This window comes from Psammomys obesus, unplaced genomic scaffold (assembly GCF_907164565.1).
Source record: "Psammomys obesus unplaced genomic scaffold, mPsaObe1.curated_primary_1811, whole genome shotgun sequence".
NCBI classification, from domain to species: domain Eukaryota; kingdom Metazoa; phylum Chordata; class Mammalia; order Rodentia; family Muridae; genus Psammomys; species Psammomys obesus.
The window spans coordinates 56,865,504-56,887,380 of record NW_026585895.1 but is presented as its reverse complement, the minus strand read 5'-3'; the positions used below and the strand labels follow the sequence as shown (position 1 = coordinate 56,887,380).

The window sequence follows — 21,877 nt, the reverse complement described above, 5'->3', positions numbered from 1 at the left end:
GGGAGTAGAGGAAGAAGGGATAAACAAGAGAAACTGATCTGAAAATGAAGAGAGAAAAGAGTTAGGGCTTGGAAAGAGAAAGGGAGATGAGAAATAATTCTGGTAGTGTGAATTTATGTTGTGGTTCACCAAGCAAATCCAAGAACTTCCTATAGCACAACCCAGAAGTGACTCTCTTTACCTACAGCCACAGGGAGAGTTGGGCTTAATGATAACAGGTTAGGGAATTGTAAGATACAGGAAGAACTATCATGATTAAGCTGCCTGTAGGGAAGCCAAAATGAAAGTAGGTTCTTTAAATTGAGGTCCAATGAAGGCACAAGGCAGGGCTGTGGCTATTTCTGGGTGTGGCGAATGGAGAAAAAAAATCACCTGATTCCCTACCCTGAAGCCAGCTTTCTGTCTCCACTTACCAATGGCCTTCTGGCAGTTGAGAATCTTGAAGCCATTGTACATGCAAGCCGCCAGGAGTAGGTGGTGGTGGACTGGGTGCCACTTGAGCCTCCACACGCCTCCTTGTACCAGCATATCTGCCAAAGGTTGCTCTGTGTTCCGAATGTCCCACAGCAGAACATGCTCATCATAGCTGCAAGCATCCAACCATTGGCATACATGGAAAACCCATGCTCACGTTTTTTCCAAGACTTGTGGTAGTAGCAAATACATCCCAAGTCCTGTCCCACTAATTTTTGAGACAGGGTCTCATTATGTAGCCTTAGCTGACCTGACTCACTTCAAACTCATAGATATCCCCCTGCCTCTGCCTCACTAGTGCTGGAATTAAAGTCCTGCACAACCTGTCCGCCCCACTTATCTTTAAGAATATATAGGTGAGCCCCAATTCTGGACCCAGATATCTGAACCCAGATATCTGGACCCAGCTATCTGGGTTGGTTGAGAATTTTGAAGTCCTCATGAATAGGTGAGAAATGCACAGATGAGCAAATCCACTTCAGGGACTCACCTGCCAGTAGCCAGTATGTGTTCCTGATGGGGGTTGCACTGGATACTGCACACACCCATGGTGTGTCTGTAGGCAAAGGGGAACAAACAAGGTAGAGGTGAAATGTCTAAAGACAGGAACATGGAGGGGCCATACCCAAGCTCTGACCCTGGCACCAACTACCTTTTGCTAGTGAAGACAGGTATGTTAGGCATCCTAGTATCCCAGCCTCTCAGAAGGCAGTCATCTCCCCCTGTGAAAAGACAGAAGTCCATCAATGAAGACATTAAACATGAGGAATCTGCATGAAAGTCTCTTGGGGCATGTGCCTTTCTTGTGTGATTGTATGGTACCACTAGTTAGAAAAGCCCCAGAGAGAACATCAGAAACAGTCACTAAGCACTCTAGCTTCTAATTAAGGGGACCTGGGTAATAAATCCAAATGCTGTTTACTACTCTAAAGGCAGTTGTACCTGGTAAAATGGAGCTGATAAATGAGATGGACTAGCCAGGCTCTAATCCCAACGCTTGGGAGGCAGAGACAGGCATATCTCTGTGAGTTCGAGGCCAGCCTGGTTTACAGAGTGAGTTCCAGGACAGGTAGAGCCATGCAAGGAAACACTATCGTGAAAAACCAAAAAGGTAGTATGACATCAGGTATTCTAATTATGAGAATAACTATTAAGTCAATTTGGCCATATCACCTTCTAGGAGGATTCTAGTTTCATGACCTCCAAGGGCCAGAGTGGCCATATCCAAGACTCCTGCCAAGGAGCAACATGAAAGAAGCAGTGGGCATGAGACTAAAGTAGGTCCTTTTGGACCCTTCAGCACATTCCTATGGGCTGTAAAGAGAAATATTCTATTTAAGTTTAAAAGAAAAAAAAAAAAAAAAAAGATTCTCAGCCTGGCATGGTGGCACACGCCTGTAGTCCCAGTACTCGGGGAGACAAAGGCAGGCAGATCTCTATGAGTTCAAGGCCAGCCTAGTCTACAAAGAAGCAAGTCCAGTACAGAGAAGGCTATACAGAGAAATCCTGTTTCGGGGTTTTAATTAATTAAAAAAACAAAAACAAAAACAAAAACAAAAAAACTCGGGGATGGAGAGGTATCTCAGTGGTTAAGAGCACGTATTTCTCTTACAGAAGGACTCAAGTTCAATTCCTGACACCCACATCAGGATGCTGAAAACCACCTGTTAACACCAGCTCCAGGAGATCCCATGTCCTCTTCGAGCCTCCACAGGGGCAGGCTTGCTCTCGAGTGCGTATACACATGCACACACACACAAACACACAAATGTTTTTTGGTTTATTTGAGACATGGTTTCTGTGCGTAGTTCTGGCTGGCTGGCCTTGAACTTACAAGACCTGCTTGCCTTTGCCTCCCAAGTGCAGAATGCTCGGAATAAAGGCGTGCACCACCACTGCCTGGCCACACACACAGTCTTAACAATAAAACAAACCTTGTGCTGGTTTTAGGAAAACTAAAAGAAGCAATAGGACAACTAGCCTCTTGGTCAACAACTAGTCTTTAAAGAAAAGCAATGCCAAGAAAAAAAGGTTAAAAAAAAAAAAAAACTAACAACAACAACAAAAAAAAAAACAAACCAAAAAACAAAAAAAACCAGCATCCTGACAGAAGCCGGGGAAAAAAGACTCAAGAATAGGGCCAACAGGATGGTGAAGAAGGGTAGAGAGAAAATGCTGGGCAGTGTCTACTCACACATCATCAACCTGCCCAACCATCCACTATCGAGCCAATGCCACACCCATCAATCTACCCACCATCTAACATCTACCCATCCATCCATATACCTATCTACTAAATATTTGCTGAATATACACTGTAGATCCCTGTGATAGATACAAAAGTCTACAGTTAAGTGGATAAGCTGAGCTAAACACGAAGCCAGGTGAACCTAATATACAAGTCATGGTTCCTGGACAAATCTGTATAGAGGACTGTGTTCTTCCTTTGTTCTATTACATTTATACAAACATAAACATGCACCCCATCTTTATCAAGAAATCCAACTAGATCTGCCTTCACATGGACCCCAAATCTACTTCTCACCTCTATTCCTAACTTAGTATAAACCATTCTTTCTCTTTTCCTTTTTGTGGCACACACCTTTAATTGCAGCAGAGGATTGGGCGGCAGAGGCAGGTGGATCTCTGTGAGTTTGAGGCAAGTCCGATCTACAGAGTGAGTTCCAGACCAAGAGAGCCAGAGCTACATAATGAAATCCTGTCTCAAAAAAATAAAGTAAAAAATACATTAAATAAAAAAGTTTTATGTATGTGTTTTGCTTACATGTGGCCTCCCAATGCCCATGGAAGCCAGAAAAGGGTATCAGATCCCCTAGAACTGGAGTTACAGTTGTGAGCTGCCATGTGAATGCTGTAAACAACCCAGATCCTCTTGCAGGAGCAGCAAGTGCTCTTAACCTCTGAGCCATCTCTCTAGCCCATTTTAAATGGTTTTTATAAAGTTCTTTAATTCTAGGATTAGTTGTACCTTGAGGTAGATTCAGAGCTACAGAGTTACACTGTAACAATCTCTGATACTTCAAGATGAGCTTATTCACTCATCAGTGAATTCTGAATTTTAAATTTTAAAATTTAATATTCTGTCATGGTGGCTCACTTCTGTAATCCTAACCCTTGGAAGGTTAAAAGGGAGTATTGCTTTGAGTCTGATGTTAGGCTGGGCTACATGTACAACCAGACTGTCTGAAAACCAAACCAAACATAATAACCTTTATTTTCTTCAACAACAACAACAAAATGAAACAAAAACCCTAAAAACAAAACAGACAAACCTCCTCCAAGCTAAAAAGATCAAAACCAGACAAAGCCACAAACAGAAATACAAGCACTGTTTACGTAATAGGGGCACCTTAGCAAACAGACTATTTTCTCCAAGCTTACACTGAATGGGGAAAAGTAGAAGCCTAATGTGTTACAACATAGGGAAATGCATAGAGTGTTAAAGGTGTGATAATGCTGTGAGAAAAGAAGGAAGCAGAGTGTGCGGGGGTAGCTGCAGATTGTCCTGATGCAGTGCATTATGCAGTAAGCAGTGTGACCACATAGCAGGTGTGGGCCTGGTGTGAGAAAAGAGCAGCCACCACAGCCAGTGTGAATAGAGAAGGGCTTGAGATGAGAGGCAACAAGGACAGGCCTCAGGGCTTTGCAGGCTACAGGAGGAATTGGAATGAAGTGGAGTAACTGCAGAGAAGAGACATCTTCTGACTTACAGCTAAAATTTAAGAGGATCTCTGCTTAATTATAGAGTACAAAACAGGAGGGCAGAGAGCCTGGAGCTTATAACCAAGGGAGATTCCAAAGGTTCTTCTAAAGATTCTGAGTTCAATTCCCGGCAACCACATGGTGGCTCAAAACCATCTATAGTGAGATCTGGTGCCCTCTTTTGGTGTGCAGGCACACATGCAGGCAGAGTGCTGTACAAATGATTAAAAAAAAAATAAATCTTAAAAAAAAAAAACAAAAATGAAACAAAAACATTCAAGACTATGATAACAAATAACACAGAGAAGGACCCTACCCTTGGAAAATAAAAATAAGAATTCACACAATAATAATAATCATAGTTAGTGCTGGGGTCCATGACACATGGACTGAGTTGATGAAGCAAGCATTGGTGCCACCCCCTCACTACAAAGAGAACCAAAAACCAGATGTGGTGGTGCCCACCTTTAATTCCAGCACTGTGGAGGAAGAGGGAGGTGGAGTTAAAGGCCTTGCTGCATAGTGAGGTCCAGGACAGCAGGATACACAGAGACCTTGACTCAAAAAACAAAACAAACAACCAAACAAAAATGACAGAAAAGAGAGGCTGGGACCAGATCACACATGTCCTTGGAAATAGCAAAATTTTATCCTGTCTGCTCTACTCTTTCCTGCTCACATGACTTAGCTTCACCTGGGAGAGAAGACACCCAAAATGGCCAATTTTGTTAATTTCTCATTCTCATACAAGTAGCCCCAAAGTACAACCCACTCAAAAATTAGGAAATCTACCTCTTTCCCTCATGCTTCCTTTCCTTTTGAAAGGTAAACTATACCTAGAAAAGAACAACCCTGAAAACAGTTTGCCAAAGTCTACAGAGAGCAAGCAAAGTGTGAACACTGGATGACAAGATTTCAGTAAGAGCACCATGAAACAGGACAGCTTGGCAGTGCGCCTGCTCCCTTCAACCTTGGCCAGCTTTACAAAAAGCCTCAGGTGTCAAAGGCCAACTGTGCACTCTTCTTGAGAAGTGGGATGTATGGCAGCCATAGCTGCTAGCCAGAGGGTGTACCTTCTACAGATAGTCCTAAGGCCTCACATATTCTGAATCACACCTTTGGCCTAGTCCCATTCTCTCCCCCCTCTGTCCTTTACAAGTCTTTGTCAGAGATAACTGTACTGATGTCCAAGAATACTCACCTGAATATACGAGTTCTGTCTGCCAGTAATTGAAAGCAGCAATCCAGGCCTCAAAGTGATGGGCTGGCCATGAAGCCACAAGCTGTAGTTCAGCTGCTCCCTCATTTACCATCAGGAGGTGCAACTGCCCCTTAGAATCACTGCTAATGATCTTCAAGGGCTGGTTTCTGGCCCTAGAAACAAGGAGCCATTGTAGAGGCTGTTACACTCTATTTACCACACTTACTTTTCTGGTTTTTATTTGTTTGTTTTAAGATTTATTATTTATACAGTGTTCTGCCTGCATGTGTGCCTGCACTGCAGAAGAGGGCACCAGATCTCACTATATAGATGGTTGTGAGCTACCATATGGTTGCTGGGAACTGAACTCAGGACCTTTGGAAGAACAGCCTGTGTCCTCCTAACCTCTGAGCCATCTCTCCAAACTGTTTGTTTTTAAGATAGGCTCCATGTAGCGCAGGTGGGCCTTAAACTTGAAATACACCTGCCTCACCTCCTGCATGCTGGCACTACAAGAAGGAACCACAACAACCATCTTCTACTTCCCACATATGCCCCAGGAGATATTTCCATATAACCAAGCTTCAGAGACAGCCTCTTTGGTATCTGGCAAAGGATCAAACTATCACATACTTTGTCACTGAGAAAGTGTGGTTGGCTTCTCTTCATGATGGCATCATCACTACTTATATAAGTATATACCTATGATTTTCAATTTTTAACATTTAACAGTGACATACAGGTTTGGGGAACCAAGCAAGCAAAAGGTAGCCTTAATCCTTTCTGGAACAGAAAGAGGAACCATTCCTCAGGAGACTCAGATCACCAAACCTGGCCCTTACCTTACAGACTTTCCAGTGGACCAATCCAGTGACAAGGACAGGCACCTCTCCTCCAGGGTGAGGCTAGATATTGGCTGCAGGGTATAACTGTTTTTCTACTGGAAAGAAAATGAACACCACTGTGTAGGCAAGCCTCCAAATCCTAAAGTGCTCCCTACTTGAGCAAAACTACTTATGTTTGTTTTTGGGTCTCCTAAGTTGCTCAGATTCATCTTAAACTTTCCAGTTCAAACAGTCCTTTTACTTTAGCTCCCCAAGTACTTGGGAGTAGAGGCAGGCTTGGCCTTGTGTGAGTTTTTATTATTTTTATTTAAGTTTTAATAGTGCTAGATAGTGCTGGAGGTCTCATGCATGCAAAGCAAGCAGTCTGCCACTAGGCTCTACCCTCAGTCTCTAATGAGCATTTCATCTAACAGTGAGCCCCTGATACTTCTCAAGCAGAGGGCAGCACCTGAGGACATGGGCTCTCATACCTTAAGAAAGACTTTGACATATACACAACCTCTGAGCAAAAGGCTTCTAAGCATTGCCTTTGTGTAATCTAGACACATTAGCCATATTTGTGGGCTCCACAAACTGCTGCTGGCACATGCTCTACATCACCCTTTCTTTCAGAACCCTGGCACACTTTACTACTTTAGAGATAAGGGAAATAGAAACGTTCTACTACTTCCATTTCAGAAGCCAAAATAGCTATTAAAATGTCACTTCTCTCATTTAGGATCTATGACTTTTACTGTCTAAACCACCTGATTAGTGTTTGACTCATTCGATAGGACACTGTACCAAAGTCCATTCTTGGGATTTGTGCTCCTGCCTTGAAATCGGGTCTTTGGGCCCAGTCCTCCTTCCCTCATTTCTAGGACAAGGCTGTACTGTGCAGATCTAAAGCAAGACTTTCTACCAAGGTGCTCAGTTGTCACCAGTCAGCACCATCTAGGTTTTTACCCTGACCACACTAAAGCAGCAGCCATTGGTATGTGTCCCTGCCTCCCAATTAAGGAAGTCTGTAGTTTGTTAATGTACCCCTCTTAACCCCACAGATATGCTCTGGTCATTTCCATAATAATCAGATAAGGTCATTTTGCAAAAGCATGGCACAGGATCATTGCAAAACACTTGGGGGGGGGCAGTCACTTAGGAATTCAGCTCTTCAGTACTTGTAAAAGAATATAATTTCTGGGCTAGAAAGATGGCTCAGTGGTTAAAGCTCTTCCTACTTTTTCATAGAACAAGAGTTCAGTTCCTAGCATCCTGATACATTCTTCTGGCCTTTGTGGGCATGGCACTCACATACACAGCCCCCTCACACACCCAGCCCTATATACACAATTAAAAATAAAAACAAAATCTTTTCTAAAAGACCATTTCCAAATGAGAAATTTACCGGTATTCTTCGACCCAGTATATATCCAAGACAGGCTTGTAATGCATTCCCTAAAGAACCCAGACCTGCCAACATGACACCCTTCCATTAGGATACTCCACGTGGTCTCATCTTACCAGCACCCAGCACAACTTCACAGGCTTCATGATTTCTTTTTCTTCCTTTCTTTTATTTTATTTTATTTTTTTTTTGAGACAGGGTTTCACTGTGTAGCCCTAGATATCCTAGAACTTGCTCTGTAAACTAGGCTGGCCTCCAACTCAAAGAGATTGCCTTCCTGTGCTGCAAAAGTGTTGGGATTGAAGGCATGTGCTACCACTGTCCAGGTGACTCCATGATTTCTTGAAACATCTATGACAAAGCTACCATGGAAGAGACCATTCTAGAAAAAAAGTCTGGGGCTAGACAGATGGCTTAGCAGTTAAGAGCATTAACTGCTCTTCCAGAGGGCCCTGGTTCAATTCCCAGCACCCACATGGCAGCTCATAATTGTAACTCCAAGATCTGACACTCTCACACAGACAACATGCAGGCTAAACACAAATGCACAAATGCAATTTAATAAATTAATTAAAAAAAAGAAAAATGTATCAGGATAGACTTCAACACTCTCAACTAAGGTCCACTTCCCATCACTGACCTCACATTCCACCAATTGGAGCAGCTCTAAAGATCCACTGGCATTTGCCAAGCATAAAAGCACGTGGTCAGATACTGGGATATGGCACCTGATAGGAAAACACAGAAAAAAGTATGCACTCACAGCTTGGAAAGTACTTCATCAATCCCAAGGAATATTTCATTCTCAAAGCCAGGTTAGAGCAATTGTTCTGTCTCCAAGCAAAGGCTTTCTCCAGATTATAAAACCAGAACTCACATTGCTTCCCAGACTAATCCTGACTCTGGGGCTGGGAAACCGACCACGGAAATGTCAAGTCGTTCTCTGTTTCATTGAAGGCCCCTACGGGCATCAGGCTTTCAGACTAGGAAGGGTTACCCAAATCCTACCATTTCATGTCCAGGATGGCGGAAGAGTCCCTTCTTTGAACCTCAACCAGAGGTTTAGCCGTGCTGTCCTCGTTGAAACTGTACAGGTAGAGGCGACCTAAACGAACTTGAGGCTCACTGACATCCAGAGCAGTCTACAGAATATACATATTCTTTAGTTACCTTAACAGAAAGTGAGATCACAAAGAATGGGAAACCTAACTGGAACAAAAAGGAGGGCCAAGACAAAGAAGAGCTTCTAACTAAAGCAGAACCCTCAATTTCTGATAAAAGAATTTCTTTTCCTTTTAAGTGTTCAATAAACAAGGGAGCTCTTCGGCACCCGGCGCGGCAAGGACAGTCCTGACCTGCCTGTCACATGGCGCCAATTCTACTTAGGCGGTTGATTTTGGATGCTCAGTGAGACCTTCCAGAAATAGGAACGGTGCTGAAAGGTCCCACTTTACCCGTCTCATTAGTTTTCAGAGTTCTAGGCTTTTTAGGTCAGCAGTCCCTCTCCTGTGCCGGCCTCATCCTCCCAGCCATGCACCTGGTCCTCGGGCGCTCGCAGCTGGTAGGTTCCGCAGACCATTAGATGCTGACAACCCTCTACTGGGCACCATTCCACCGAGTCCGCAGTAAGCTCAGTGTCCACTGCCTGCAGCGCACGCAGGGTTCCCAGGCGTCTGCCCGCCATTGAGCCACAACCAAAAGATGTAAGCACAACACAGCCTCTCTACTTCCCTCAGTTACGGCCGACCCTCAGAAGAGATTTCCGGTCCGGAGAAACCACGGAGATGCTGCGCCCCCTACCGACCGGAGGACTGTAAGAAACCAATGCAGAGTCGGACCAAGAAGCTAGCGCTGAGGGAAACCTGATCTCAAGAAAATTCCTATATTGTAACAATACAGGAGATCAGGTTTTTAGGTTTTGTGGATCCAACTATGTCTCAAAAATATGTGCATGCTGAATTTTCTCAACAAAATGCTGCTCTAGATGAACTCTGATCCGATAGTCTTCATGTAAAGGAAAATTTGGAAACATGCAGAGGACAACGTGTGCCCTTTGGAGTCTGAAACAATGCATAAATGAGCCCAGGATGCGACCAGCAGCACCTTTTGTAATGTCTGTGATAGCAAACACCTAGATTAAACCATGAAACAGACCCAGCAGACAATAATCTCATTTTAGTCCATCCAGTTTTTGGCACTTAGTTACAACAGATCCAGGAAGTAAATTCACAGGACTCCTAGGTATCCATCCTGTAAACTGAAGCAGGAATATGGCTATATACGTAGCTTGAGACAGGTTAACAGCTAAAGCAGAGGTGGCACCTAGGGAGTTCTGAACAACTTCAATCCTTCCAACACTAGATACTTCCAAAGCCACATAGCCCAACATACTACACAAGGGAGAGAGTCTCATAATTGAACCACTAGAACATTCATAGAACAGCCCAGATAAAGAGCTACATAGAAAACGCGGAGATAATTAGATCAGGGATAATAACAGATATGAAGTAAAAACACGAAGTGGCCTGATAAGGAAGAGTTGAATGAAAGAACCCAATGTATACCAACACCTTCACTAGCAGTGCCTCCAGGTTAGCTGTCCAACCAAGTGCTTCTCTCTAGGTAGAATTTTCTGCTGCAAAGCTGACAAAGTAAAGCTGGCCCTGCTGGACAGGGCACAAAGGCAGGACACAGTGCCAACCTGGCCATTCCTAAAGATACAAGCAAGTATCACAGCCTGTAGTCTAGATGGCCCATCCCAAGAAATGTGACCCACCTGCCCGGGATCCCTTTACAACAATCCCTCAAGTATTGTATCCAAGTGGAGACATTAAAGGCTTGAGTCAGGTACTGTCTATAGTATTTTACAACATATTGACATAACTCCCTCTCCCAATGATTCCACATTGATTAATGTTCAACCTATGATCCAAGCAGGGTTCCGAACTATGTCAGCTAAAAACAACCATGACCTCCAGAATAAAAAAAAGGGATGTTTCTTGGTATAGGTCTGACATATGGACATTTCCCAAGTTAAAACATTGATGGGATGGTGCCATTATGAGTAGATGCTCTATTCATAAACCTAAGGCCATTAAAGCATTATGCTTGGCCAGAGAAAACACTGAGTAGTGAATCAAGGATGTGATAGATATGCTTCAACAGGGAAGAATGTTTAACAGGGACCTGTAGACCACCCAGAAGGCCAGAAGGCCAGGGAGCTGCCTCAGTCAGCAGTTGGACAGAAAGCTTGAAGCAGGAGGGACCATATCCTGAGAGAGGTAGCATTCCAGTCATAGGTAGGTTCACTCCTGGAGAGCACACAAGATGCCGAACAGCCCTCAAACATCTGTAGCTCCCTAAAAGATTTTGAGGACCACAGCTCAACAGTGAATGAACCCCTGGCTCTCCTTTGGCTGTGTAGATCCCACCCCATCTACTTCAACCCACAATTGGGACTGCGGCAGTAGCTTACTACCTCCCAGGGTCCCTGTGCTTAAAGCTGGTAATTTACCAATGTAGGGTTATATAGTACTTTGCTGACTAGTTTTGTTAACTTGACATAAACAAGAATCATTTTGGAAGAGGGCAATTATGAAAAGCCCCCACCAGATAAGCCTATGGGCAAGTCTGTCCTATTTTTCTTGAGTATTGGGATGGCCCAGCTCACTCTGGGCAGTGGCACCCCTGGGAATCCTGGGCTGTAAGAATGTAGGTTGAGCAAACCAGTAAGCAGCAGTCCTCCATGGCCTCTCCATCACCTTTGGTCCTGATTCCCTTCAGTAATGGACTATGATGTGGAACTACAAGCTGAAATAATCCCTTTTCCAGGTTGCTTTTTTGGTTGTTTTATCACAGCAACAGAAACTAAGATAAGTACCCTTCAGTAACTAAAGCAGTAGACAGTCTACCGGAACATTCTATAACACCTGCCACCAGAGAAAAGTCAAAGCCTTCCTTGCACTCTAGCTAACTTTCTCTGCCCCACCAGAGAACAAGTAATTGCAGGTCCTCCCAGTCCATCCATTATCAGTTCTTCTCAAAAATAAAGCTGAACCAGGCGTGCCAATACACGCCTTTAATCCCAGCACTCCGGAGGCAGAGGTAGGTAGATCTCAAGTTCAAGGCCAGGTTGGTCTACATAAGGAGTTCCAAGACTGCTAGGACTACAGAGACCCACTCTTAAAGAAAAAAAAAAAAAAAAAAAAAGGAAAGGAAAGAAGAAAGAGAGAGAAAGAAAGAAAAAGAGAAAGAAAGAAAAAGAAAGATGGACAGCAGGGGTTTGAGGAGCAGAGACTGGCCACAACAAGGATGATTCTACCCCTTTACTCTGCCTATTTAGACATGACTCTGTGCAAGCCTCTTGGTGGGACCCTCCCCCCCCCACTGCCCAGAAGAGAAGCTCAACTGCATGACAGTCTCTAGCTGAGTGGTGACTGTTTACCATTTGAGAAATACAACAAATGATTCTATTTGAAGTTGCTAACCCTTCCCCCTTGCCTCCCCCCCAAAAAAACTGTACATGAGTTTACAAACATATTAACATATAAATAATGAGAAAGGTCCTAGGGAGCCTCCCCGTTGTCTCTGCTGGAGGTGAACACTGGAGGGGCACTGTCCCCACAGGCTGCTTGTTGCTGTGCGGTCTTATGGCAGCTGCTCTGGATCCATTGCTGGCTTCTTTGGCACCTCCAGGTTCAACTGCTAGTCTGTCTTCCACTGTGCTCATGATGAGCGGGAACTTTGAACCTGCAGCAGTGGCAGCTCTTTAGCCCGTCATCGCTCTGGTTCAAGTTCATGTTGGAAGGGACGCTTCCTCTCCCGACAGTGCTTCTTGTGGGCAGGCCAGTCCTTCTGCTGGCACTGAGAGCCACAGTATCGAGCCACCTGGCATCGCCCACAGATGTTAAACTCTCGAAGCTGAAACACAAAACACTGGCTTCAATATCACACTAACGACACATATGAAAAGTATATCTTAGTATCTGGAAGACCATAATAAAACCTTATGTGGAAATGAAGTTCAGCATATGGTCCACATGCAAGGCCCTGGACTCAAACGCCAGTACTTGTTAGCTCTAAAAAAAAAAAAAATCCAGGCATGGTGGCTCATTTCTGTAATACCTAAGCAAAGATGTCTGATGCACAATTGTGGTGATATATGAGCCAGTCTGATCTGTAAATATAGTGAATTCCAGGCCAGGCTAGCTTATAGAATAAGATTTTGCCTTAAAAGTTACACACACTCAGCAAGCAAGCAAACAGGCACAAATATAAAAAGAGAAACTATATAGGCACTGTGGCTGAAGGGCCGAGGCCCTGTACAAGTCATCCTAGTGGGAATCCAATGCTACCCAGGGGTCTACAGGGACAAGCTGCCATGTAACATCCAGAATGCTGGGAAGAGGTGGCCAGGAACCAAGGATTCAGTGTAGCATACTATACCTGCTTCTCAATCACTGTACAAGGAGGGTAATGACACTCATAGTAAGTACAGGAATTCTCTTCCTCTTCAACCACATCCCCATTGGCATTATAGTACCGGGTCACATTCAGGACAGGAAATTGTTCTTCTATAGGGTCCGTGGGAAGCTGCTGGATTGCAAGCCAATATAAACTTTGCTCCCTGGAAGAAAGCAGAGGCCTCAGTGCACTGTGGCTGGATCAGGTCAGCACAAGAAAAGAGGATATGTGCCCCAAGACAGGTAGGCTCTGCCCAGTTCTGGCAACTTTGTGAGCTTCCCTGCCCATCACTACTGCATGTGCTTTATCACTCCACATTAGACATTTTAAATTCCAGGGGCAGAGAGTTAAAGTAGGATTGGGATTCGTGATGTTAAACTCACAAAGAATCAATAAAAAAATTTAAAAAAAAAATTTTTTTTTAATCCTACCACTGGGGAGGCAGACAGGAGAAACTTTCTGAGTTCAAGGCCACCCTGGTTGACACAGTTCTAGAACAGCCAGAGCCAAGTGAGAACTTGTCTCACTAAAATACTCTGTTCAGGACCCCTGACCAATTTTTTTTGAACCCTATCTCTCAGTAAGGCATACAGCACCACGACATAGTTTGGCAAGTTTAGCTACTCAATGCTGCCGGTAAGACCTTCATCCTACCTTTACCCTATGAAGCACCAACTCCTACTGTTAGCTTGCTACTTCTCCTTTTATGTTATAGCTATTCTGCCTTTCTGAAAATCCTTCTGAACAAGAGAGCCAGCCAGAATTAACTGAGTATTTTTCTTTCTTTCTTTCTTTTTTTTTTTTGAGACAGGGTTTCTCTGTGTAGTCCTAACTGTCCTGGATCTTTGTGCTCTCTGCTTACATTGTTTTTTCTTTTTTTGTGGCTGAGGATGCAAGCCATCAGCTTCCTGCTCTGGCTGCCATGCTTGATGCTTGTTCCATGCTTCCTGGTCATAATAGATTACTATCCATCTGAAACTATATCCTCAATAAACTCTTCCTTGAATTGCTTTTCATTATGGACTCATCACAACCACAGAAAATATAGAAATTAGTAAGACAGTAGGATATTGCGGTGACTTGGCCAGGTGTTTTGGGGAATTTTGTGGAAGTGTTTGAAACTCTAAGCTATAAAAGCCATTGAGCCAGGTGGGGTGGCTCATGCCTTTAATCCCAGGCACAGAGGTGGATCTCTGAGTTCAAGGCCAACCTGGTCTACACAGCAATTTCCAGGACAGCCAAGACTACACAGACTCTTTATGAGATAGAGTTTCTACCTATCTTTGAGTGCTACAAGCTTAATATGCTGTTTTAGAGAAGTTTGGCTTGAAAATTTGAGTTCCTCAAAGACTCTATTAAGACTGGAGAGATGGTTACGAGCACTAGCTTCTCTTTCAGAGGTCCTGAGTTCAATTCCCAGCAACCACATGTGGCTCACAATCATCTATAATGAGATCTGGTGCCCCTCTGGCATGCAGGTAATACAATACATCGTATACATAATAAATAAATCTTTTAACAACAACAAAAGAGATGTTCACATAATACATCTGAATTAAGGATCTGTGGTTCCTGGACAGCTGGGACAGAATCAGCTGTGATTAGCATCACTGAAGTGAAATCTTGTGTGAAATATTTCTCTCAGCACAGTTGTGGTCCAGAAGGGGCCAAGGCGCATCTCAAGCTGATAGCCAAACTCGGTAATGTGTAAAAGTCTCTCACACAGTAACTTGTGTTGACAGGATGGAAGCTTCAGAATTGAAGGGCTCACAGAGAGCAGCTGAGACAGGAGGCCATTGGGTAAGGTGCAGCCTCAGTTGGAAATGTCAGCAAATTGGAAATGCCAGGATTGTGGGATAAGCACCAAGGACAGCTGTATGTGTGGCCCAGACCTAGCATGAGAGACAAGATAAGCTGTGGTATGCTTAGGGAAATGGGGCAGCTGCTCCAAACCTTGTGTAGCCCATAAATTCTAAGTTAGTCTCAGATGAGTTATTTATACTGATTGTCTTTGGTTTTATATTGTGATACCAACATCAGATTCTAGAGACAACAAATAAAGAGTATGATGTTTGTGAAGTTAACAATGATCAATTGTGGTGGTTTAGTTTTTGTCAACTTGACACAATTATCACTTGGAAAGATGGAACTTCAACTGAGGAGTTACCTCTATCAGACTGGCCTGTGGACACTTCTGTGGGGGCACTTTCTTGATTGATGATTGATATAGGAGGGAAGAAATCACTGTGGGCAATATCATGCTTGGGCAAGTTGACCTAGGCTTTGTAAGAAAGCAAGCTGAGCAAGCCCTGGAGAGAAAGCCAATAAACAGTGCTCCCAAGTGGTCTCTGCTTTAATTCCTGCTTCCATTTCTGCCCTTAATTCCCTCAATGATGGATTATGTCACTGCTTTTGGTCATAGTATTTTATATTAACAGAAACCTAACTATGACTGCTGGTTGCCCATAGGTGAAATCCATTATTAGACTGTGCGGGCTTTGGAGAGGCATGGCTGGCTTCTGCATAAGAGCTGCTAACTCAGCCTTACAAGTTACTTGCTCTCATTCACAAGCAAATCAGGACACTGGACATCCTTCTCTGACCACATGTGCCCACAACATCAAGTACTCCCTTCCCCTCAACACACATTCATTCTTTCCTACTACACAGACAGACAAGACATGCTTCATGGATCCTGGTCTAATCTGGACCTGCCTCTTCCAGCAAGAACTACTTGCTTACCTGAAGGGCACAGCTTCAACCTATCTCCCAAAACTGGCTGAGGAAAAGAGCCAACAGGCCATCTGACCTCAGCCTTCTGCCTCCAGAACTGTAGCTGCCTTTTTCCAAATAGAGGTTTTTAACTGTATGTAGCTGTTATATCTCATAATCATAAATTGTATTCAGAAGATTAAAGATAGCATTCTGCACAGGATCCTGTGTGGAAGCCCTACTAAATAGGATATCTAACTTACCAGAGGTCAAGGTCAGTCTCAGTTTCTCAGCTACATAGGAAGCTGAAGCAAGCCTAAGACACATGAACCTCAACTTCAAAAAAAAAAAAAAAAAAGGTAGGGAAGGAAGTCGTTAAGACAGAACTGAAGACTCAAAAAAACTCATCAGAGTAGGAAACAAACCAAGCAGATTTGAAGTTTGATACCTTCTTGGGGCTGCCTTCATACTGCAAGAATAAAATAGCAGTCTGGCTAACTGTCTTCTAAGGACCTGGAGATCACACTATCAAATATAGAAGGCTAGATACTCCCACAGCTCCTATCTACCGTACACAAGGCTCTGGCATCACCTGAAGACATTCGCTACAAAGATCCACCCACTCTCTGTAACACCAACCTCCTCAATACAGTGGTGATGAGTGGCATCTGTTGGGGAGGTCAGTGCCAAAAAGACTTAAGAATATGTACAGAAACTTTCAGGAGCCCTTAGGGAAGGCCTAAGAGCAGGTCAATGGTACCTGTGTGGCTTGGGACTATAATTTCCCAACCATTTCCTGCTGGTCCCTCAGCTCTTTTCCAGGGCTTCATAAAGTTCCCTATTGTGAGTTCCAGGGTCAGCAGGAAGACTACCTCTAGAATACAAAGCCTGTGCAATGCTGTTTTGAAGACCACAGGGAACTGGGAAGCCAAGAGGCCAAGTCCCTAAGCCACTGGCCTACTACTTCCTTTAAACCACTGCTCAGGAAGCGCTGTTCAGCAACAGAATGTGACTGCGATCCACCCTGTCTCAAAGAACCATCTGTGTGGTCCTGTGGTATGGTCTCATCCCATCACATCTGCTAAAATGTTCCTACAGCCAACTACCACAAAATCAATCTCCAAAATTATCATAAATATTTTTCTAGGTAAGCATGAGGGTGTATACACACCTTTACTCCTAGCACAGGGGAGGCAGAAGAAGGATCTCTGTGAGCTCAAGGCCAGCCTGGTCTACACAGTGAGTCCCAAGATAGTCGGGGAGACCCTGTTTCCAAAACAAAATGTAAATAAATAAATCAATCTTCCCTGTTCCAAGAAGCAAAAAAAAAAAAAAAAAAAAAAACAAAAACCTACACACTGGCAGCGTCGGGTAGGATATCAAGGTCCCAAAGCACACATAGGAACACAAAAATATGGGATGGCCCTTTAAGTATCAGGTGTTGGCTAGGGAAGACCCACCTTTGTTTGCTGGAGGTCTCTTCAGCTTTGGGTCGCCAGGCCCATGGTACCAGCTGCAGGTTGTCCAGGCGATTGTCCACAGTCACAGCATTGAGATGTACCACCTGAAACCCGGGAGCCACACCTCCCCTATGTCGTTCCCTAGGGGAATACAATTCTTTTCTTGAGGAAAAGACCCTCAAGCACTTCTACTCAAGCATCAATGTCCAGAAATACCCATCATGTGGTCTGAACTGAGCCCTTATCCTGCTGAAGTAGCATACCAACTGGACATCAAGAACATCATCAGTCTATGGCCCACAAAGACAGGAGACTAGGCTAATGATTCTGTCCTGGATTTAAGGTCTGGGCTCAGAGGACAATGTATACAATACCCAACCAATAAAATTATCTAGAGCTAAGTTCCCCATTTAGACGGCCTCAACATTTCAAGCCCCACCTTATACACCCAGATCAACGGCCCATTTTCTAAGGATGTAACCTATGACTCACCAGAAGGGTCAAAAAGCAGAATCCCTTACTCCGCAAGTCTTGCCTCACCAGAATCCCACTAGGTATTTGAAGTGATATGTATGAACATTAGTCACTCTTTTGGGTTGGTGGCAAAGGTCACAAAATAGACTCCCAGATGCAGGGAAGATAAGGTTGAATCTGACTCTACTGGGTAGAATGCCTTTAGGCATATTGTGCATATAACAGCTCACATGGGGCTTAAGTGGGGACACATCAGCTGGAAAATACCCACCATAGCAGCTCATGCAGAAGCCTGCCCGAGCCTCTTCCTCGGTTTTTGTCAAAGGCATATGCAAATATCTTAGCACCATTTCCATCAGCATCTACTTCCATTCGAGCCTAAGAAGGAGCAGAGCAGAGTACGTCTTTTGGAAAGCCTTCAACTCTCAGCAACATTTCAAATATAGCTTAGAAAAATACCAGGGGTACAGGTGACATCCTGCTCCTAGGACCCCCAAAGTACAGGGGCTTCCTGATCTACTCAGGCAAGACACTCTCATGAACAACTTGTAAAATACTGTGGACACCATGAAGTAAAACTTCCTGTCCTTAAAAATGTTCAGAACACCTATAATCCCAGCACTCACAGATCTGTGAGTTCAAGGCCAGCCTGGTCTACAATGTGAGTCCAAGACAACCAAGGCTACACAGAGAAATCCTGTCTAGAAAAAGAAAAAAAAAGTTCAGAACAATCCAGGTGGTGGTGGCACATGCCTTTAGTCCCAGCACTTGGGAGGCAGAGGCAGACGGATCTTTATGAGTTCGAGGTCAGTCTGGTTTACAGAGTGAGTTGCAGGACAGCCAGAGCTGTTACACAAAGAAACCCTGTCTCTAAAAACAATAACAACAAAAAGAAAGACAGACAGACAGGAAGGAAGAAGGGAGGGAGAAAAGAAAAGAAAAGAAAAAAAAAAGAAAAGAAAAAACACAGATTAGGGATGGGGCCAGAGAGATGGCCCAGCAGTTAAGAGCACTGGCTGCTTTTTCACAGGACCCTGGGCTTGATTCCCAGCAACCACATGGTGGCTCACAACCATCCATGACCCTCGCACAGATATTCGGGTAAACATTAATATGCATACAATCAAAGTTAAAGCCAAGAAAAAAATACTTGGGTAAAAAAGCCTATAATGGCCTGGCGTAAATGGGCCCTCACCTCCCAAAAAAGACCCCAATCAGAGAGCTGGTAATTCTTTACCAAGAACACTAAGGGCAGGATGGCCTCCCGCTTAAGATGCAGAGGCTGGGGAAAAGCTACACCCAAAGATCTGTTCATTTGCTTTAATAGATATCTAATCACAAACACAACAAAGTAGAAAGTTTTCAAAAAGATTAGGAAGCAGGGTTAAAGAGGCAGCACAGGTTGTCACAACCTGTTTTGGAACTGCGGGCTCCTGAACACCAAACAACAGTAGTTCTTACCTCAAAGGAGTAGCTCTCCACCAGTGGTATGTCTTGCTCATCTATCAGTGTGTATTTGGTCTGAAAATAAACCATGTTTCAAAAGTTACTTCAAAAGTTGAGATCAACCTACAAAATAGTAACATTGTAACATGCAGCAACAAGAATCTGCAATACTTCAAACCAGAAAGTAGCCACATCTTATGCGGGATCTTGCTCACATAAGTCGGATCCAGTCTGCTAAAAGCAAAACATGACTTCATAACCAGAGTGGGCTAATTAGATTTCGGGTTCCATCCACACCGGATAGACCCTGCCTGACAAAGTGGTACTGAGCTTTTAATGCACCCAGAAACTCACTCAAAACACAAGTCTAGTGGAGTAAAGGAAGGGAATGGGACTAAGATTCTGTCCCAGAACACCCAGGTTCTATCATTCAGTAAGCTGGGTAGTTATTGCACGTACTCACTGGATATCCCTTCTTCATCTGGTCTCAAATATTCCTAATGAAAGTTTTAATGGCCCAGGCTCCTGCAAATAATTCCCTAGTTAGAAAAGTTCTAGCAGTCCTTCCCTGAGTTCTTGCAGAAATAATGGAAAAGTCCTCAAGACAGGTTGGTTTTACTTTCCTGGAAGCACTTTCTAGAATCTGTTACCTGCCTCTACTTTTCTGTCTGTTCCTCTCACCCACTAGCAACTGCAGCCAGTGCTGGAAAGAACAGACTTAAGGTCCAGTCCCTGAACAGCACCAAGACTCAGAGACCAGCTTCAACATGTGGTGGGTGGTGGCGAGCACTTGAGAGCCTCTAAGCCTATCAAGGGCCCTGGCTCCTCGTCTGTGCTCTAGGGACGCCTGCGACTCGAGTGACCGAACGTGGCCAACCTTTGGGCAACGTTAAAACACGTCGCCGAAGGCTACTGCGGACCGACCGCTCCGCTCGCCTCAGAGCTTCGGGCCGAGAGCGTCACCGCCGAAGGCCGCCGTGTTTAAACCGTGCGGCCACAGGTGCAGCTCGGGCCGCCAGAGCCGACGCAGGTGCCCGGAGAGGCCCGGGCTGAAGGCCGGGAACTGTTCGGCGCCAGCTAGTCCCACACGAGTCCTGAGGCCGAGGGGCGCGCCCCCGGCCGCGAGGAAGGCGGCGCCCGGACCGAGCAGGGCCCGCGCAGCTGCTCGGGCGGGTGCCCCAGCCCACGCAGGCCTCGCCGCCGCTCCACACCGCTCACCTTCCCGGCCACCCGGCCGAGCCGCACGATGCCCAATTTAAAGTCGGTCATGGCCGGGCCTGCGCTCTCGGCAGGCAGAGCCGCTCCCTCGGGAGGCTCCCGACCGGGCCGGGCCAAAGAGAGGCCGCGGCACTCCGGGTCAGGCCGGGGCCGGGGTCAGGCCGGGCGGGCCGCGGGCGGACGAGGCTGGGCCGGGCTCGGGCCACCGCCGCCGCCTCGCGCCCGCCAGACCTGCCACGCGCCGCCGCTACCGCCGCGCGAACCCCAGCGAGCAGAGCAGAGGGCGGAGCGCGACCGGGACACACCCCCCACCGGCGGCGGCCGACCAATCGTGGGACGCGCCCTTCGCCGGTCGTGGCGCGCCGCGCCAAGTGACCAATGGCAAATAGAAAAGGAGCGCAGGCGCAGTGAAAGAGAACCAAGTGCGGGGGAGGGGCGGACCGGGGGCGGCGCCTGCGCGGCGGCCGGCGCGGCGGCCGGCGCAACGTCAATTTCGCGGGAAGCTTTGTGAGCTCTGCGGCGAAGCCTGAGGCGGCGGAGTAGGCACGCTTCGTCGCGGCTGTTTCGTGATACTCGCCGCTTGCTTTCTCGTCTCAGCGGTGTGCGGTGTGGAACGTCTGACCTTACCTGCTCCCTACGGGCTGACAGGATGATGTGTGAGAGTGGTCCAAGCCTCCACAATCAACCTTCCAGGCGGCAGCCAGTACCTTCTTCGTGCTTCCCAGATCCCATGCCCCTTAGGTCTCCTTAGAAGGATAAAACCTAGCTAGCGTAAGAAGCCGGAGGCTATGGTGGGAAAGGAGTCTCCGGAGAAGGGAGACCTCGTAGTCTGCAATTAGCTGCTAAGGGCTATAGTTCACGCCCGGGGCTAGACCCCACCTGCTTCAAGGTGACCCCCAGGCACCTGAGGACCTGCAGCAGTTTCTAGCTCTCATTGTTCTGTTTTGGAATTACCAAGAGCAAAGGATTGTCATGAGTGAAGCTAGAACTTCTCTCAACCCTTGTTACTTCACAGTACTTCCAGATGCTGTGCTGTTCAACGCACCTGCCTGTCAGCCTCTTCAGACTGATAGTTAAGAAAAAGCTTTTCAGGAAGAGGTGCGATGCTTAGGATGGAGCAGAGTGTGTTCCCTGGTTAAAAACAAAACAAAGAAAAAAAAAAGTTTGCCTTAATGCAAGTTCCTCCAAGACAGTAATTCAGCACATCCGCATTACTTGAAAAGAGACCCCAGGATACACCCGTTAGATCAAAGAGCCTGTCCCTGTACAGGAGATCAGCCATGCCTTATACCTTATCCAGTCCCTTCCTTAAGCTGATGAGTATGAGGTAGCCCCAAAGTGGAGTACAACAGTAAGATTAGCTCCTAAATTGTGGCTTTACAACCTGTTCACTTCCTTCACTAATCTAAACTCAAGAATACCTACCTCTGAGCTCAGACACTCTTTCCCTTTAAAGGAAGACATAATAGATGTAAAT

At 45.4% G+C, this 21,877-nt stretch overlaps 2 protein-coding genes across 2 annotated transcripts in view; both read right to left on the bottom strand.

The window, feature by feature from the left end:
• Window positions 1-9,688, bottom strand: part of Dph7 (diphthamide biosynthesis 7) — an 11,488-nt gene extending 1,800 nt beyond the window's left edge. Inside the window, exons 1-8 of the mRNA XM_055599934.1 lie at window positions 9,165-9,688; window positions 8,636-8,769; window positions 8,268-8,355; window positions 6,241-6,335; window positions 5,399-5,571; window positions 1,127-1,196; window positions 965-1,030; window positions 414-586 (exon numbers count right to left, since the gene is read on the bottom strand). Of these exons, the coding sequence (XP_055455909.1) occupies window positions 414-586; window positions 965-1,030; window positions 1,127-1,196; window positions 5,399-5,571; window positions 6,241-6,335; window positions 8,268-8,355; window positions 8,636-8,769; window positions 9,165-9,311 (946 nt within the window). The 5' untranslated portion in view covers window positions 9,312-9,688. The remainder of the gene's footprint in view (window positions 1-413; window positions 587-964; window positions 1,031-1,126; window positions 1,197-5,398; window positions 5,572-6,240; window positions 6,336-8,267; window positions 8,356-8,635; window positions 8,770-9,164) is intronic.
• Window positions 9,689-9,781: 93 nt separating this feature from the next.
• Window positions 9,782-20,638, bottom strand: Zmynd19 (zinc finger MYND-type containing 19). The gene is made up of 6 exons (XM_055599935.1): window positions 20,401-20,638; window positions 19,198-19,257; window positions 18,008-18,114; window positions 17,263-17,403; window positions 13,073-13,253; window positions 9,782-12,547 (listed from the first exon to the last, which is right to left on the bottom strand). Exons 1-6 carry the CDS (start codon window positions 20,449-20,451, stop codon window positions 12,404-12,406), a joined length of 684 nt encoding a protein of 227 aa, XP_055455910.1. The 5' UTR covers window positions 20,452-20,638; the 3' UTR covers window positions 9,782-12,403.
• Between the last annotated feature and the right edge of the window lie 1,239 nt (window positions 20,639-21,877).

Coding starts and splice junctions, on each gene's coding strand:
- Zmynd19 (XM_055599935.1), bottom strand. CDS start 20,451: ATGACCGACTTTAAATTGGGCATCGTGCGGCTCGGCCGGGTGGCCGGG. Junction 19,258..20,400: donor TCGGCCGGGTGGCCGGGAAG/GTGAGCGGTGTG, acceptor GTTTATTTTCAG/ACCAAATACACACTGATAGA. Junction 17,404..18,007: donor CTTCTGCATGAGCTGCTATG/GTGGGTATTTTC, acceptor GTATTCCCCTAG/GGAACGACATAGGGGAGGTG.